This window comes from Mirounga leonina, unplaced genomic scaffold (genome assembly GCF_011800145.1).
Source record: "Mirounga leonina isolate KUSES-001 unplaced genomic scaffold, KU_Mleo_1.0 Mir_126, whole genome shotgun sequence".
Taxonomy (NCBI): Eukaryota; Metazoa; Chordata; class Mammalia; order Carnivora; family Phocidae; genus Mirounga; species Mirounga leonina.
Genome location: NW_023270314.1, coordinates 25,177,882 through 25,191,554, shown reverse-complemented (window position 1 = coordinate 25,191,554; position 13,673 = coordinate 25,177,882). Strand labels below are relative to the sequence as shown.

The 13,673-nt window shown below is 45.6% G+C and overlaps 1 protein-coding gene across 1 annotated transcript; it reads right to left on the bottom strand.

The window, feature by feature from the left end:
• Positions 1-6,006: 6,006 nt before the first annotated feature.
• Positions 6,007-13,673, bottom strand: LOC118009006 (keratin, type II cytoskeletal 2 oral-like; the record flags this gene model as incomplete). The annotated part of the gene is given in 9 exon segments (XM_035002896.1): positions 6,007-6,311; positions 6,722-6,756; positions 8,078-8,298; positions 8,934-9,059; positions 9,161-9,325; positions 9,938-10,033; positions 10,707-10,767; positions 12,179-12,399; positions 13,506-13,673. Coding segments are annotated over 9 exon segments (1,398 nt in total), but the record flags the coding sequence as incomplete, so codon positions are not given.

The window sequence follows — 13,673 nt, the reverse complement described above, 5'->3', positions numbered from 1 at the left end:
GTGGAGTTTTTGACTAATTAGGAATGTTTATCTACGGTGTTAAAACAGCTGCCCTTATCTTCAGATTTCTGAAACGCCTCTATTTTCAGCCCACCATTATGGGAAAATTAGAACTAGTCTTGGCTGTGGGAATCAACTAAAAAAGGATGTCTTTTACCAAAAAGCTACATGTGAAAATCAACTCCTGGTCTTGGGTTTGCAGTTCTTTTATGACTGTCTTATTCCAGTCCTGATGTAGTCCCACTGCTGCAAAAGAAATCTTTTTTTAATAAGAATCATTTTGGGGGAAAAAAAGAAATTTTACCATTTTATTTTAAGTAGGCTTCACACCCAATGTGGGACTTGATCTCACAACCCTAAGGCAAAAATACTTTGTTCATTGGAGTTACTATTTTACTGGGCACCAACGAATATATACTGTATGCTGGAAATAGACTAAAGTTATCCTTTTCTTATGGCTTATTAAGTATTTATGCAGATTTGCTTAAAATCCTTTATGTATAAATCAGTTTGTTAGATTTTGGTCTGGGATTGGGATGCGTTTGATAAAAATGTGATTCTTCAAGCTGTGCCCCTTCCACATCTATTCTTCTTCTTTTTTTAAATTTTCTTTTATTATGTTATGTTAGTCACCAGACTGATGAACCAACTCTATTCTTCTCCCTGCCAAAGTGGTGTTCACTGGTCTAACTCAGCCTGAATAGAAGGGGATACCAAAGAGATTGAATGATCCTCTACCTGCCTTAGGTTTAATAAAACTTTTGGTAGAATATTAGTGACCAGAAAACACATATGTCACACCTCTAGAAAGAAGGAAAAATGTTGCTTAATTCCCAATGTATACCTTTGTGGGTTTTTTTAAGTAAAAATAAGAATTTGAGGGGCACATGGCTAGCTCAGTCGGTAGAGCATTTAACTCTCGATCTCAGGGTTGTGATTCCAATCCCCATATTAGCCACGGAGCCTTTTTTTTAAGATTATTTATTTATTTTTGGAGAGAGAGAGCAGACTCCCCACTGAACACACAGGGAGCCTGATGCGGAGCTCATTCTCACAACCCTGAGATCATGACCTGAGCAGACGCTCAACCCACTAAGCCACCCAGGAGCCCCAGGCATGGAGCCTACTTAAGAAAAAAATAAGAATCTGCACTGAAAAAGAAAATAATGATCTCCATCTATATTGGTTGTTATAGGAAAATATTATTTGGTAAGTTTCTTCCCAGCTAGACTATATGAAAGCAGAGATTACACAAGTTCTCCACTCTATTCCTGAGCCCAGCACAACGTCTGGAAAATGATAGGCACTCAGTCTAGTTGTTGAATGACTAAATGGATAAATTCCACAATAGAGTAACTGAAAAATCAGGCTGTAAAGCAGTATGTATTTTTAAGGCCTTGTTCTGTAAAAGATGATATATTTACACGTACCTATCTCTATGTACGTACATGTGTGTATGCACAGGCATACTCATAGGAAAATGTCATAGGGAGGTGGAATTATAGATCATCTTTCTTTCTTTCTTTTACTTTCCTAAATTTTATGTATTTTCGTTACAGGTATGTGTTGTTTTATAATCTAGAGGAAAATCTTTAGAAGAAGAGGGAAAGAGTAAGGATAAAGAACAAAAGATAGGTGTGCCTGGGTGACCCAGTTGGTTAAGCATCTGACTCTTGATTTCAGCTCAGGTCATGATCTCAGGGTCGTGGGATTGAGCCCTGTGTTAGGCTGCACTCAGCACAGAGTCTGTTCAAAATTCTCTCTCTCCTTCTCCCCACACCTCCCTCTCTCTCTCTCTCTCTCAAATAAATATTTAAAAAAAAAGGAAGAAAAGATAAAGGATGGAGAATGAAGAAACAGTTGACTCTTGGAGACAGATTGTTTAATCCTAAAGACATAACTGGTAGGATTTCAAGCTTCAATTTGGGAAGACTCCTGTCACCCCTCTGACCATTCCATAAAGGTGAATACCTACTCTACATACCCTGGGTGCCTTCAAAAGCAGAAGACTGCCGCAGCTCTGTCTTCACATGGGAGATGGATTTGAGGGATTCTTCATGGCTCAGAAAGCTTAGGATTGCCAGCTTCCCATACACTTAGAGATAATCGATTCTCTCCAGCCCCTAGCCTGGCCTTAAATATGATGCCCTCACCTTGGAAGCTTCCCTGCTCCACTAGTATATGGTTTAGTCCCAGCCTGTGTCAAGAATATGAAACATGATCCTAGTCCTAGAATTCTCCTGGACTTTGGTCTGGATATCTGCTCTATAACCTTGCCCTTCCTCCATGTTGCCCAGACTCTCCTTCCCAGACCTGCTCCAGGCTTCTTCTCCAAAATGCCTTGATCAATTCCCTCTCTCGATTCCAAGTACCCTGTAGTCTTTCACTACCTCCCTCTGGAACCCGCTCCACTATCTCTTCTTGCAAGAGCTCACAGGAAGGTGCCAGGCTCTCACTGCCAACTTTCAGCTTCATCCTGCCTTGGGGTGTGACCTATTCCAGGTGGGGGGAGGAGGTCCTGCTCTTATTACTCTCTTCATTCTTTCAGTTGACCCCCCAAATGTTCACTGCATGCCCCACACGCTTTGCAGGGCCCTGAGACAGCACTCAGGAACAAATTCTCCACACATGGAATGATGGATAAGAGACTGAACTGCCATACCAAACCCTGCTGCTTCAGTCTGATGAGAACTGGGTTAGTGCAGTGCAGTCAGCCTCTACCCAGGAAGTTTGGCGACACAAGGAGCAGAGCATCTGGGGTGTCTTCCTAGGGATTGGTGATGCTTCTTGTAATGTCTCCAAAAGACCAGTAAGAGCAGCCTGTCCTGTTCCCATAGTACTCAGAGCTGTGCCAAGAGTAAATGGGGAAGGGGGCTGCTACCAGGCCTTGAAAGATAAGTAAGGATTTATTACACTCTCAAGTGTAGGAACTTTAAAATCAGTCTCCTCCAAGGCTTGAGACCAGGGCTGCTATATTTCAGAGATCAGATGGGATGAGTGTAGGAAATCAGATCTGACTCAAGAACATGGAGGCCAGGTCCTGGCACTCTTCTTGGCCCATCAGATAATGTACAGATGACCTCTCATTAGTCCAGCTCTGGTCTGACTTCTGGGGGGTGGGGAGATAATGTATAATCTACAGTGACTTAAAAACCCGAATTTTACCATGCTCAAAGGCATGCAGATGGGATTGAATTGGGGCATGGGGAAAGGAACAGAGACTCCACTGAAGCTCTCAGTTTCCCTGCTTCCTTCAGTGACTGTTTCATTGTCCCTGTCCTCCATGGGTTTGGGTTTCAGGTTTTTGGGAACAGCCTGGAAATGCCAGTGTAAGAGCAAGTATGCATCTTCCTCAACCCTAATTTTATATCCATCTGGAGTGAATTCCACTAGTGGCTCTGCTACTCTCTCTCTTACCTGATGAGTGAGTTTGGAAGGAAGAACTGGGCATGCATAGCTCTGCCCCTCCATCTCTTAAGATCTGACTGTTCATTGCAAGCTAATGTTCTGCTCTCCTATCTCCCATGAGGGGACTTACCACATAGAGAAGGACATGATGGCCCTATATTGTGTCTGCCCAGGTGGGAAATCTGGCCTAATCCTGAGGTCCTGTATTAGGAAACCCATTCCATCAGAAGTATAAATTGTATTCTCCAGTATCTGCTTTGCTGGTAATAAAGGCAATATTGACTCTCCATTTGCTCATTCCTTTGTCTTATTTTTTAATTGGCTCAGAACCTGGTCAGGGAAAAGAGGGTGTTATGCTTGACCACTCCAGACTCCAGGAGCTGTGTTTGCAGCAAGAGAATTTGCTGTGTCTGGCTGGCATGACAATGGGAGAAAAGGAGCTGCAGTCCCAGTAGAATCTATTCCCTTGATGACCTGCTAAACCTTCTTTTTCCAAGACTGGATCCCAGAGGCCTGCTCAGAGGCAGGGAGGATGGATGGGAAGACCTCCTTGGGAGTGGGGGCAACCACTTAAACAACATAAATACTGTTGGACATAGTTTGGCTATTGTGGACATTGCTGCTATAAACATTGGGGTGCACGTACCCCTTCGGATCACTACATTTGTATCTTTGGGGTAAATATCCAGTAGTGCAATTGCTGGGTCATACAGTAGCTCTATTTTCAATTTTTTGAGGAACCTCCATACTGTTTTCCAAAGTGGCTGCACCAGCTTGCATTCCCACCAACAGTGTAGGAGGGTTCCCCTTTCTCCACATCTTCGCCAACATCTGTCGTTTCCTGACTTGTTAATTTTAGCCATTCTGACTGGTGTGAGGCGGTATCTCATTGAGGTTTTGATTTGGATTTCCCTGATGACAAGCGATGTTGAGCACTTTTTCATGTGTCTGTTGGCCATTTGGATGTCTTCTTTGGAAAAATGTCTGTTCATGTTTCTGCCCATTTCTTGATTGGATTATTTGTTCTTTGGGTGTTGAGTTTGATAAGTTCTTTATAGATTTTGGATACTAGCCCCTTTATCTGATATGTCATTTGCAAATATCTTCTCCCATTCTGTCCATTGTCTTCTGGTTTTGTTGACTGTTTCCTTTGCTGTGCAAAAGCTTTTTATCTTGATGAAGTCCCAATAGTTCATTTTTGCCCTTGCTTCCCTTGCCTTTGGCGATGTTTCTAGGAAGAAGTTGCTGCCAGATGTCCATCAACAGACGAATGGGTAAAGAAGTGTGGTATATATATACAATGGAATATTATGCAGCCATCAAAAGGAATGAGATCTTGCCATTTGCAACAATGTGGATGGCACTAGAGGGTATTATGCTGAGCGAAATAAGTCAATCAGAGAAAGACATGTATCATATGATCTCACTGATGTGAGGAATTCTTAATCTCAGGAAACAAACTGAGGGTTGCTGGAGTATGGGGGGTGGGAGGGATGGGGTGGCTGGGTGATAGACATTGGGGAGGGTACGTGCTATGGTGAGTGCTGTGAATTGTGTAAGACTGATGAATCACAGACCTATACCTCTGAAACAAATAATATATTATATGTTAAAAAAAGAGAGAGAGAGAGAGAAGATAATAGGAAGGGAAAAATGAAGGGGGGGAAATTGAAGGGGGAGACGAACCATGAGAGACTATGGACTTTGAGAAACAAACTGAGGGGAGGTGGTGGGGTGATGGGTTATCCTGGTGATGGGTATTAAAGAGGGCACGTACTGAATGGAGCACTGGGTGTTATACGCAAACAATGAATCATGGAACACTACATCAAAAACAAATGATGTAATGTATGGTGATTAACATAACACAATAAAATAAAATTTAAAAAATAAATAAATAAATACTCCTGGACAGACCTACCACAAGAACCCAGCCAAATGGGTAAAGGAGAAGTCAAGACTATTGAGTAACCGCTATACCCACCACTGAACTTCTGGAAGACCACCACCCGCACCTGATTTCTCTCCATTCTTGGACCTCAGTTTATTCTACAGCCCCTTGAATGAAAGCCAAACACCAGAATGTGAAATTCAGTGCAATTTATTGAGAAAAGAAAGTGCAACATAATCATCACCAGAGGATCCACAGCTGGGGGAATTAAAGAGGCAGAGGTAAGTCAGGACATGATGCCCAGATGTGGGGAGGGCACCCTGAGAACCAACATTCTGGAGAACTTGACCATTCACCCTCTAGCATCCTCAGCGGGGCTGAAACATACCTGCTTCAGACTATCAGCTCCCAGTGAGAGAGGGAGATGGGCCAGCGTGGGAACAGGCCAGGCTGGGAAGGCCCACAGTACTTTGGGCTCAGGTATTGCTACCATCGTCAGGGGCATCATCATCTGGGATAAGCAGCTGGACCTCCCTGGCCTAGGAGAGATCTTGGGGATGGAGGAGCCAAGAAGTTCAGCCCCTTTTCCAGGGAACTTGAAGAAAAGCGAGGTTGAGGTTGGCATTTGTCAATGCCAAGCAGAGTGGGAAGTGCTGTGGGCAGGCTGAGAGGGATGCAGCTGGGCATGGACACTTAACCTCAGAGGATCACTTGGAGCAGAGCTGGCTCGAGCTGGTGGTCTAGGAGAAGCGGATGCTGGTGCTGCCTCCACTGCCAGACTTATAGCTGCTGCCTCCCGAGGTCTGGATGCCGCCAGAGCTGGAGCCAATTCCACTCTGATTCACAGAGCTGCTGCCTCGGCTGCTGAGCCTGCCCCCACTGCTGCTGCTGCTGACCCCTCCGTGGGCACCACTGCCACCCCTGTAGCCACCGCTACTGCTGCCGCCGACGACGACCCCTCCACGGCTTCCCCCAGAGCCGCTGCTTGTCCTGGTGACATTGCTGACCACCGCTGTGGAGAACAGGCACTCAATTCAGGCAAAGGCTTTGGTCTGGATCACAACTCTACCCTGCTTGGCTGTGCAAATTTGAGAAAGATGCTCAACTTCTCTGAGGCTTCAGCTGGTAAATGACAAGAGTGAGCCTGGCCCTCTGGTGTCCCCCAAGAACAAGAGCCAGCAGCATCCACAGAAATTTCTGGTTCTCCAACCTAGGGAACTCCCCAAGACCACAGGCATTTTAGCTTTGGCCTTAGAGTTTCCCTGCTTATGCTAGCAGGGGAGTGTGTGGCCATGGCCTGAGACCCTAGCACTGTTTGGGGGCCTGGCCTCCTTGCATAGGTCAAGCTCTCCTGCTGTAGGTCAGGCAGTGAGGATGTTTCTTTTTGCAACCCAGGGAGAAAGTTTTTGAAGGGCTACTTACAAATGCTCACAGCACTCTGACACTCTCCGGACATCCTAAAAAGGAAGAGAAGGAAACGTGGATTATTTCAGCCATGAGTCATTAGCCACAAAGCTGAGGGTCCATAACCTTGGGAGCCACACCCCCGTATTTGCCCTACTAGGGGTAACCCCCGGGGAAGAAAGGTTATTCCAAGTGTCTATCTCCATGGCCCCATCTCCCCAGGGAAAGAGGTTACTTTGGGGGAGTTGAAGTGTTCAGGAGCTTCACCAGTCACCCTCCATCTCTCCATCTGCCCATCCTCTTTCTTTTAGTTTCCAGTTTCCATCTGTTCCAAGCCAACTGCTCAACACCCAACTCCCAGCTGGTTAGCCCTTCGGTGGTTCAGATGGGTAAAATGTGAGACAAGCTGACACTCAACACATGATGAGTTTGAAAATGTCCTGCCCACACAACCCATCTTCCTATGCCTCGTTCTTGTTCATGGAGCAGGCATGTCCACATATCTGAACAGACATGGAGCATGTCTGCTCACCTTGCCAATGTGGGCCCCACTGTTGTCGACCACTCCATCTTTATCCCACAATTCCCAGTACACATAGCACCATCATCATCCCCACTCCTTTTCATAGAGACTTATAAAAAATCCTAATGTTTCCTTCTCACACCTGAGTTCTGCTTCCTCCATCAGATTGGGAGCTGCCTGAGGACAGAGGCTCAATGCAAGATGCATGGAGCCGCTGGTCAGCAGAAAGATTTCTCAATCCCTAACAGTCCTTTGGCATTTGATATCCCCTCACTAAACCCTTATCTGCTACTTGATACTGTGCTCTTTTTCCAGAGTGTGTGTGCATCAGCCACTTTCCCTATGGACTCAGCCTCAGAGATGGAGCGCTGCAGGACTGTCTATACTGTGCTGTCCAATATGGTAACCACTAGCCACATGAAGCTAGCTAAATTTATTAAAATTAAATTAAGTGTAAAACTCAGTTCCTCAGTTGCACTAGTCACATTTCAAGTACTCAAGTGGCTAAGAGCTATTGTATTGGACAGCACGTAGAACATTTCTGTCATCTCAGAAAGTTCAGTGGACAGCACTACAGCTTTTTTTATAACCCCAAAGCACTTTTCCTTACTCTTGCTCATAAGGAGGATCAACAGAGCTATGTAATACAACATTGTTGGCCACAGTAAATCAGAGAATTGGATGATCTTGATTGACAAAAAAATGGGGGTGCTTGAATCCTAAATTCTGTCCTTCAGGAGATTCCTTACCCGTTGTCTGGGTTGTCCTCTCCAATCATCTTGCTCTCTTTCTTTTTTGTCACAGGTACTCTAAAATCCTATCTGGAGAATGCTGACCCCACAGCACCTCACCTGCACTCCTCGCCCTCCAGCAGCTTGTGATAGGTGGCAATTTCCATGTCCAGGGCCAGCTTCATGCTCATCAACTCCTGGTACTCTTTCAGCAGCCGGGCCAGGTCATCCTTGGCCTTCTGTAGAGCAGTCTGCAAACCTTGGAGCTTGGCATTGGCATCCTTGAGGGCCATCTCCCCACGCTGCTCAGCTTCAGCAATGGTCGCCTGCAGGTTTGCATTCTAGGGCAGGGAGAGGTAGGAAACCATTTAGCATAGTGACCAAGAAACAAACAGCTGATCTTTCCTGAAAGTTCTCCTTCCCATTCCACATCCCTCCACCCCCTACCTTAGAAATGGCAATGGTACATACCCAGAAAATAGAAGTCCATTTTACAATTGGTCAATTTATCTTTGGCCCATTGAAATTAACTCATGTCTCATCAAGAAAAGGAACACTGATTTGCTGGTAAAGGTAGTAGTGGTCTAGTAACTGGTTCTTTTTTGCAAGACTTTAAAAACTCCCTTGCCTAATTAATCACTTTATTCCAGTGATACAAATTAGCCATTGAGGTTATGTGAAGTGCATGATAAATAGTTCACTGAAGGCAGATCCTACTGAAACTGAGTGTTTAAGGCCCTCCCTACAGTTGCAAGATTTGCTGGGAAAGCCAGAATAAGCAACCATCTCTCCTTAGGGAGCTTTCCAAGAAGCTCAGATCTGAGAAGGAATCTCTGGAGAATGGACTCTCCCAGCTATCCCACATGTGACACCATGAAAGGACAGAGAAAGCATGTGGCAGAGGCACAGTTGTTGCTTCTCTTTCTCTCCAGGGCCCAGAAGACCCCTAGGATCTCTCCATTAGGTCCAGACCCACCTGCTTCTTAACATTCTCAATCTCGGCCCGCAGCCTCTGGATCACCCTGTTGAGCTCCATGATCTCATTCTTAGTGTTCTTCAGGTCATCCCCATGCCTGCCAGCAGTGGTCTGCAGTTCCCCAAGCTGACAGAGGAGAAACCAATCAACATGGTTTTGCAGTGTTAGAACATTCTTGGTCAGCAAGACCTAAACCTAGAGTATGGGGGCAAGGAGAAGGCTCCCACCTTGGTCTGGTACAATGCCTCAGCTTCTGCCTTGCTCCTCTGGGTGATGTCCTCATACTGGGCCTTGACCTCGGCAATGATGCTGTCCAGGTCCAGGCAGCGGTTGTTGTCCATGGATAGGACCACAGACATATCACTGACATGACTCTGCATCTGAGACAGCTCCTATGGGGAACATGGATGTTCATTTTCATGACCACCCCTTGGCCCCAGAAGATGCTGGGAATGAAGAAGACTAAGAATCTTCTGCCAGCGGAGATATCCCAATAATGGGGCCAGGAATGGGACAGTTAGAAAAATAAGCTTGCATTTCAGGCCTGGCTATAGCCTAAAGGATCCTATCTGGAGAATGCTGACCCCACAGCACCTCACCTGCTATAGGCTATAGCCGAAAGTTAAAGGAAAAAGTAAATGGGCAAATATAATCAGGTTGTCAGCCTGAGAGTATCAGCCAGTGAGCCCGACTGTGTGGGTTTCCATGGGACTACAGTAGGGAGGAGTACTGTGAAGGAGCTAGCCACGATACTGGTATAGGAGCCAGAGGGAAGGTGTAGGACAAAATGGATGAGGACAGAGGGGAAAACAAAGAAGACAGAAAGGTACCCTGGCCCTATGGCCCAGGGATACAGCCTGGGAGAGCTAAGTTAGCATTTCCTAGGTGGGGCATAGCTGGTGTAGGGAGTGTTCTTCCACTTGACTATCCCCTAAAGTCCTACTTGGGAAGCATGCAGACAAGAAGGCTCTGGAGCTTGGCAAACCAAGGAATCAAGGAATCACCATCTCATAGAGGGTCCTCAAGAAATTCAGTTCATCTGTCAGGCTGTCCACCTTGGCCTGCAGCTCCACCTTGTCCATGTATGCTGCATCCACGTCCTACAGGGTGCAAAGGCAGGAAATTAGAAACCCAAAAGAATGACCCACTGTACCCCAACCACCCACAGCTCTTTCCTAAGCCTTCATCTCTCCTCTTTGTCCTTCCCCTGTCCTCCTCCTAATTTTCACTCCTCACTTTCCCTTCTAAAAGAAAATCAAAGTGATTTTCTTCCCTTTAGTTGCCTTGACCAATTAAACCCCAATCCTTTAACAAAATATAAACCATATTAGCCAGGCATTGGAGTAAGGGTTAAAAAAATCACATTTACCTAACATGTGACTTTGGGGTTTGGGTACTATATAACCAACCTTCTGAATAGAAATGAGGATATTCTTCTCACTACCTCATCTTTATGATAACTGGTTAAGTAAGCTGCAAGTATTGGATGATTGTTATTATTAATAACATCCAGGGTACACTTGTAGGCTGAAAACCTTGATCAATGCTACACATAAAACCTTCATTATTAGTTCACATTACTAATCAATTCATTAATCATAGTAACATTGTAAGATGTCTTCCTCACCAATAATGTATTTAGAGCAGCTTCCTTCATTTCCAAAAATGTAGGGAGAAATGTAAACCCCACACAGAGCATAGAGTCCCTATGCCCCAGAGCAGCTGACTCCATGGGGTCAGTGCCCAGAAATAGAACCTTCCCAGCTCTCTTACCTTCTTGAGCCCCACAAACTCATTCTCAGCTGCATTGCGCTTGTTAATCTCATCTTCATACCTGGGACAGAAAGAAGCACACATTTGGACAGTGACATTTCAGAAGTTAAAAAAAAAAAATGAGGATTCCCAAGCACTCATGCAGAATCCCCTCACCCAGAGACAGGACCAGCTTCATGGGCATGTGACCCATGCAGTTACACAGGGCCCTGGGTAGAGAAGGTCCTCACATTCATTCAGTCTAATGCTCTGCTGGTGCCATCTTAAAATTCTTAATAATTTTTTAACAAGGGCCCTGCATTTTCATTTTGCACTGAGCTGCCAGAATTATGTAGCCAGTCTGGCTTAGAGGTCTTTCAGAGCTCAGGCCACTGCCTCACTCTTCTCTCCCCATGTCCGGGTGACAGGCTGAAGTATGGGTAGGCAAGGTGGGAGAAGACTTCAAGGAGCCTGACTACTTGCCTGGCTCTGATAGACATCACAAAGTGCAGCATGTGTATATGAGACCCAGAGAGGTATTTGCTCAGACCGGGTTTTCTGCCGCTGTTCTGTTTCTCTTTCCATTAATTAGAGTTGCTTAGGAATTTGGGTTAAGAAGAAACTCATGTCTTCTGAATGCATCAAGGTTATGAGATTCCTGCTTATTAATGACTATAATCTTATAATGACTATAATCTCCCACCAAGGGTCTAGATCTCATGAAGACTGAAAAATGGAATGGTTCTAGGAGAAGAGGTTTCTGAGCAATGTCAATCTGAGTTGCCTCTCTGAGCTCAGCACAGAGCCTGGGTGCCCACCAGGTTTATGCAGTTGGACCAGAATGGGGCCTCCCCAGAGCAGGTGTGCCCACCCCTGCGTGTTCTGACCCTGGGGATATCTGGAGCTCCCTCCGCACTTCGAGAGGCCCAATTTGCCTCTCACAGACCTCAGAGTGTATCAACTACAACCCCAAACATGCAGAAGAAGGCAGATTGATGCTCCAGAGACAGGGTATTGGGTACATTGAAAGAGTGCTTTACAAAGTGTGGCCCTAGACCATCTGCCAGGAACTCCTGGCAACTATGGGGCACTCAGATCCCTGGGACCTGCCCCACACCTACAAATACAGAATATCCAGGACCAGAGCACAGGAATATGCATTTCTGACAAGCTTCCAAAGTGATTCCTATGTATAGTAAGTGTGGAGGGCAGGCTCTCCATCCCAAAGGGCTTTTAACTCTGGGTAGATTCTCTCATCCACCTAAGCTAGTATAGGAGGGGATCCCTGTAGCCTGAGAAATCTGTCATAATCAGCCACCTTGAAGTCTCAATCCCCACCCTCTCACCCCCTTCCGCTTGATCATGCCTCACTCAACAAGTCCATCCAAGAGTATTGACTGAAGGTACAGTCTGGAACAGTTAAAATCTCAAGTTGGGGCTACACCTCCCTGCTAATCCCCCAGAAGAGGAAACTCCCCAGTTGAGGCCCTCACTTCTTTTTGAAGTCTTCCACAAGGTCCTGCATGTTCTTCAGCTCTCCTTCCAGGTTCCTTCTCTCCCCCAGAGCCAAATCCAACTGCCTGCGCAGGAAGCTAATGTAGGATTCAAAGAAAGGCTCCAAGTTGTTGGGTCCTGAGCCAGATCCTGTGGTCTGCTGCTGGAGCAGCTCCCACTTGGTCTCCAGGACTTTGTTCTGCTGTTCCAGGAACCGCACCTGTATCAGGTAAAAAAGAAAAGGAATCAGCCTCTTGAGTTGGGCAAGTGGGGCCACACATCCCAAAGAGTGGAAATGTGGAAATGAACCCAGTTCTCCAATCTGCAATAGCCTCTGGGTTGTTTGTTTGTTTGTTTGTTTTTAACTGAGAAGAATGAGAATTTAGACAAGGGAGAGCTATAATGTGTTGTTTATACCTACTATTTTCACTTATTCTATCTCATTTAATCCTCACAATCACCTATTAAGGAGGTGTTATTATCCCTTTTGTGGATAAGGAAATGGAGTCTCAAACAATTTAAGTTGCCCAAACTGACCTGGCTACTAAGTGACCAAGCTAAGAGTCACAGCCATCACTGTCCTAGTCTATGCGGATCCTTCAGAACACAAGTACAGGAGATCAGCATAAATAAAGTTATTTATAATTATTTTTTAAGTGAAAATTTAACTTTACCTTCCTACAGGCAGTGAAAACAGTCAACAGGGTCTAAATTTTCCTAGGTTGTTTCACATTTTCCCTAGTTGTTTCCCCTTTCAGGTACTCAGCTTATAGCTCACCTGGGTTTAACTTCAAATCCCAGGCTCATTCCCCCAGACCCAGCACACCCTTCCCTGCCCCAGGATAGACAGCTCAAATTAATATTGGCTAAAACACAGCACCATTCAGAAGGTAAATCAGTTGCCAACACTCATCACTGAGAGGCAGTCCCAAGATTCTTACTAATGCAAGTTTGATTACCAGCTAGTTTAGATTATCAAGAAGTTGTTTTTCAAGAGAAATTGAATGTTAGCTATAATAATTTCATGGCTAATGCCCTGTTCTTCAAAGGAGAACGAGCATGTTTGGACCCTCACTTCATTTGCCCTAGTCCTATCCCTAGAAGGAAATCAAGAGCTAGAATCCTTTCCCTGTTTCACGGCTGGGAAAAATAGGACCTTAAGAGCAAAAGAGGCATGCCTGCTATCCTGAAGGCAGAACCAAGGCAGAACCAGGACAAGAAGCCAATACCCCTGCCTATAAGCCTGGCAGATCCCACTGGCATCATCATATGCCAACACCCTGGGCAGCCAAAACCCTCCATGGCACCTCTGAGCTTTGCCCTCACCTTGTCGATGAAGGAGGCAAACTTGTTGTTGAGGGTCTTGATCTGCTCCCGCTCTTCGGTCTTTACTTGCCCAATCTGGGGGTCGATCTCCACATTGAGGGGCTGCAGGAGGCTCTGGTTGACAGTCACTTCCTGGATTCCCCCGGGGAAACCACCAGGACCAAAGCC